Source organism: Medicago truncatula, chromosome 3, assembly GCF_003473485.1.
Source record: "Medicago truncatula cultivar Jemalong A17 chromosome 3, MtrunA17r5.0-ANR, whole genome shotgun sequence".
NCBI lineage: Eukaryota > Viridiplantae > Streptophyta > Magnoliopsida > Fabales > Fabaceae > Medicago > Medicago truncatula.
The window spans coordinates 19,984,694-19,989,255 of NC_053044.1; the positions used below are offsets into that span (position 1 = coordinate 19,984,694).

General features: G+C 33.1%; 1 protein-coding gene across 1 annotated transcript; it reads left to right on the forward strand.

Annotated features, from left to right (window-relative positions):
• Positions 1-226: 226 nt before the first annotated feature.
• On the forward strand, positions 227-3,429 carry LOC11405564 (GDSL esterase/lipase At4g10955). The gene is made up of 2 exons (XM_003599752.4): positions 227-547; positions 2,203-3,429. Exons 1-2 carry the CDS (start codon positions 363-365, stop codon positions 3,254-3,256), a joined length of 1,239 nt encoding a protein of 412 aa, XP_003599800.1. The 5' UTR covers positions 227-362; the 3' UTR covers positions 3,257-3,429.
• Positions 3,430-4,562: the final 1,133 nt, after the last annotated feature.

A 4,562-nucleotide genomic window follows, 5' to 3' on the forward strand; every position in this document is an offset into this window, starting at 1 on the left:
AAAAAATTTCATAAAAATTTATCTTTTAAAATCTTTAAAAAGTCACTGTGACACTCTTTATTATTTCCAAATAAATAAATAAACTCTAAATAAATAAAATAAATAAATAAATAAAATCGGAGGCATTATGGGGAATATGACCGTTGTACATACCCGAGATTCAAATAACTAAACTGTTTCAAATGACGTCAGTTTAAAATTAATTATAATTAATTATTCTTTCCAAAACAATTTAACGAAGCTAGTTCTCACAAAGGAAATAATCTAAAACAACCTTCACTATCGCTCTTTCCTCTTCAAATTTCAAACACAATAATCTCTTTCATACAAAAACACAACAATTCCAAAACCTTAACAACAACATGAACATGGAAATGGAAATCACAACAACAAAGGAAGAAGAAGTAAAAGAAGTGGAAAAGGAAAAGGTTGTTGTGATTGAAAAGCAAGGAGAAGAAGGTGAAGCTCATCATCCTTATGCATTTCATGTGTCTGGTCCAAGGAATTTGGTTAACCTAAATTGGAGAGATCTTATTAGTTCTAGCTGGTAAGTACCCTTTTCATTTATAGCTTCTTTTTAACTAGATTTGATTTGAATTTTGCTTTTTGTTATGTGGGTTTGTTTCTATTTTTTGAAATTTTGAGTGAAAATTTGAAATTTGGTTTTATTTGAAATGGATGAACAGAGTGTGAATTTTTTGAGAAAATGGGTTTTGAGATTTTAGGTTAAAGTTTCAAAATGGGTTTGTTTAGAATTTTGAATTTAAATTTAGGATTCATCCACTTTATAATGTTTTTAGTTTGATCCGTTTCAGAAAAAATTGGGTTTTCAGATTTGAGGTTTTTGTTTGACGGAACAATGAATTTTTAGGTTCGAGGTTTTAAGATTTATTAACCGTGATTGTTTATGATCTATAAACACGGATGCACCTGACACGACACTGACACGTTGACACCGCTAATAATTTGATAAAATCACATAATTCTGTATAATTATGTGTGTGTGTCGGTATCGTATTGATGTCAGACACGCCTTATCTGAGGAGTGTCCGTGCTTCAAAGTTTATGATAGATGATTTTTTGGTGAGTTTCTAGAATCTTTGTGATTTACACTATAAATTATAGAATTAGATAGATAATAGCTTCATTAATTTAACTACAGGCTTTGGATAATATATTCTGATTCCCTATTTATTTGTTTCCTTATTTGTTTTGTATTTGGGGATCCTGATTTGGAGCATTGGCCATTAATATTAATATCATGGATTTTCTCAATTCCCTGTTTAGTTTTTATGAGTTTTTATTTTTATTTTTAAATTGAGATAAAGGACACTAGAATTTCATGAATATGTTTTTCTTTATTTTATTATTAGTAATATATGTCACTCTGACTCAGACAATAAATCAATGTTATAAAAACCTGTTTCAACTGGCTGATTAGATCTATGAACACAGACACAAACCAGACACGATACTAACATGTAGACATGGATAATAATTTAATAAAATAGAAATGATGGCACACTACATATGCTGTTGTCGAGTCGATGCTACCTAGGATTAGTTGTTAGACCAGAAATCGGTCAGAGTCAGCATGTCAATCGGAAATGCATCTGGACCTGTGGAAACGAGTTTGATTTTTGAATCAATGAATCAGTTAAACCAGCTTTAAATTATTTAAGTTTTGCATCAATGTTATGCATTTGTAATTTATTGGTTCGACATTGAGTCAATAATCAATAGCATAATTGAGTTGATTATGGATATGAGTTTAACATTGTCTAATAGGATCGTTTTACTACTGACTCCAGCCAGAGTCCCCTATTTTTCAGATGCTTCCTTCTACTTTGTGCACTTTTGTTAGTATTGTGTTGGTGTCGGACACTAACACACACCAAACACACTTCAATCTGAAATGTCAAGGAAACATAGAAGGATGCAAATTTTACAATTATTTCAGTTTGCATCACCTTTGTACAATTGTAACTTATTGGTTTGACTAGTGATCTATTGATTTAATACCTTATTTGACTGTATTATCGGTATGAGTTTTATAATATTGTTTGAGAGAGGACCATGTTGCTAATATTTTCAGCAAGAGGTCCCTAGTTTTCATTTTCGTTCTTGTTGAACCTGATTGAGAATCCTCCAACATTTACTGGAACTTCATACAATTACTGATACCAATTTTGTTGCATGCAGGAAGGATCCAAACTACAAGAGAACTGTCATTGCTTGTTTTATACAGGCAGTGTACTTGCTTGAACTTGATCGACAAGAGAAACGAACACCAGAAAATGCTCTAGCTCCAAACTGGTGGATTCCCTTCAAGTACAAGCTAACAAAAACACTGATAGACGAAAGAGACGGTTCAATTTTCGGTGCAATACTCGAATGGGACAGATCTGCAGCAATGTCCGATTTAGTAGTGATCAGACCAAGTGGTGCACCAAAAGCCGTTTTAGCACTAAGAGGAACATTACTCAAAAGCCACACAATGCGAAGAGACATCCAAGATGACCTTCGATTCCTCGCCTGGGAAAGCCTAAAAGGTTCTGTAAGGTTCAATGTAGCTTTAGAGACACTAAAATCAGTGTCTGATGCATATGGAAGTAGCAATGTTTGTGTAGCAGGACATTCATTAGGAGCTGGTTTTGCACTTCAAGTTGGAAAATCATTAGCAAAAGAAGGTATCTATGTAGAAACACATTTATTCAACCCACCTTCTGTTTCAATTGCTATGAGTCTAAGAAACATTGGAGAAAAAGCTGAGTTAGCTTGGAAGAGAATCAAATCAATGCTTCCTTCAAGCAGTGAAGGAGTTAATAATATCAACAATGATGGAAACAACAACAACAAGAAGAGTTGGATGCCATGGTTAACTAGCTTGAAGAATCATAATTTTGGTGTTGGAAAATGGGTTCCTCATCTTTATGTGAACAATAGTGACTATATATGTTGTTCGTACAATGACGAACCTGATAAATCGAATGAGAAAGAAGATGGTGGTGAAAATAACAAGGAGAATGTTGGTCCAAATAATAATGGTTGTCATGTTGCTGCAAAGGTGTTTGTTGTGAATAAGGAAAAGCAGAAGTTTCATGAAGCTCATGGAATTGAACAATGGTGGTCTAATGATTCACAGCTTCAGCAGACTATTCATACTAGTAAACTCATAAGCAGGCAGCTTAAATCTTTGTATACAAGTGGTAGTAGTAATTCTTCTCAAGTATTGCAGGGAAAGGCAAGTAAATAATAAGGTCTTGCTCTCATTGGTTTCAAAATGAATTCTTTATATACCTATTTGCTTGTGTTAATACCTTGTAATTTTTTTTTTTTTGTTGGAAAAGTTGGACTATTTGATCTTATAACAATATGTAAGTCATTCTTCTGTAATTGCAGCTCTAATGTTTTTTGGACAGTTTCAAACATAGATGGAATATTGTTCGGATAGACTTTATTTCCCTCACAGATGAACTCCAAACTGTCCAATGCCCCTTTCCTGAGATCTAAGGATTAAGACTAAAAAATTAATTGGAATATATTAAATAGAAACTTTGCTTTACCTTGCACAATGTTCCCTCTTTTGCAAATCATACATGCAGCTGTAAATTATTTCTAATCGATTAAACATGTTAAACAACATAAACAACACATTTAAATCAGTAAGCGGAAGCAAATTAAGAACACTACCGAGCTTGTTGTTGCTGCTACAACCGAATTGTTTCACTATTCTAAACTTTAACTCACTCAAACTCGATGGTGTAGTTTTCTATAGAGAGAAGAGTAGGTTAGTGACCATGAAACATAGTGAATACGTTTAGCCTTGCCCATCAAAAAGTCTGGAAATGTGTAACACTTTGAGAGCTGATCTTTAGCACTAGTTAGTTACTATAGTGAAGGTGGATCAAATTATGGGATAAGTGGGAAAAGGAGTGGACCAACTCAGCAAATTTTTTCCGTAAGAATAGCAATCCACAATAACTCATCTGTGACTCAAAAATTGGCTCACGTGGAAGATGAAGAATAGGAAAAAACTAACATTCTCCCACTTGGTCCATCTAACCCATAATCAATCACAACAAGAAATTAAACATAGAAATCGTCTATGAGTAGTATCTTCCACGTATTACAATATATAAGTCTCTCGGTATCAATCCCCAACTTAATGAATAACCACATGTTTATTTCAGGTCTAAATGAAGTGAATTTTCTCAAAATAAATAAATATATGCATGTAACAAAATGAGAAAAAAATTCAAACTGAATAAGAGTTTCATCAAAATAACAAAAGTTTAATGAAAATTACATCGTGGAACCAAGTCCCATCCATACTAAATGATCCCTAAAATTCTTTGGTGGCATGTCTTTAGTCAAAGGATCAACAATCATCAAGTCTGTGCTAACGTGTTCAATGACCATTTTTATTTTCTAAATGAAGTGTATTTAATGTCAATGTTTTTACTTTGACTTCCACTTTTGTTGTTCTTAGCCATAAAAACCAGTTATCACAAAACATCTTCAATGGCCTCGAAATAGAGTCAACAACTCTAAGCCCATAT

What these genes read in the sequence shown, in the direction of transcription:
- LOC11405564 (XM_003599752.4), top strand. Translation starts at nt 363, where the DNA reads ATGAACATGGAAATGGAAATCACAACAACAAAGGAAGAAGAAGTAAAA. An exon ending in GATCTTATTAGTTCTAGCTG is followed by an intron (nt 548 to 2,202) that starts GTAAGTACCCTT and finishes TGTTGCATGCAG; the next exon opens with GAAGGATCCAAACTACAAGA.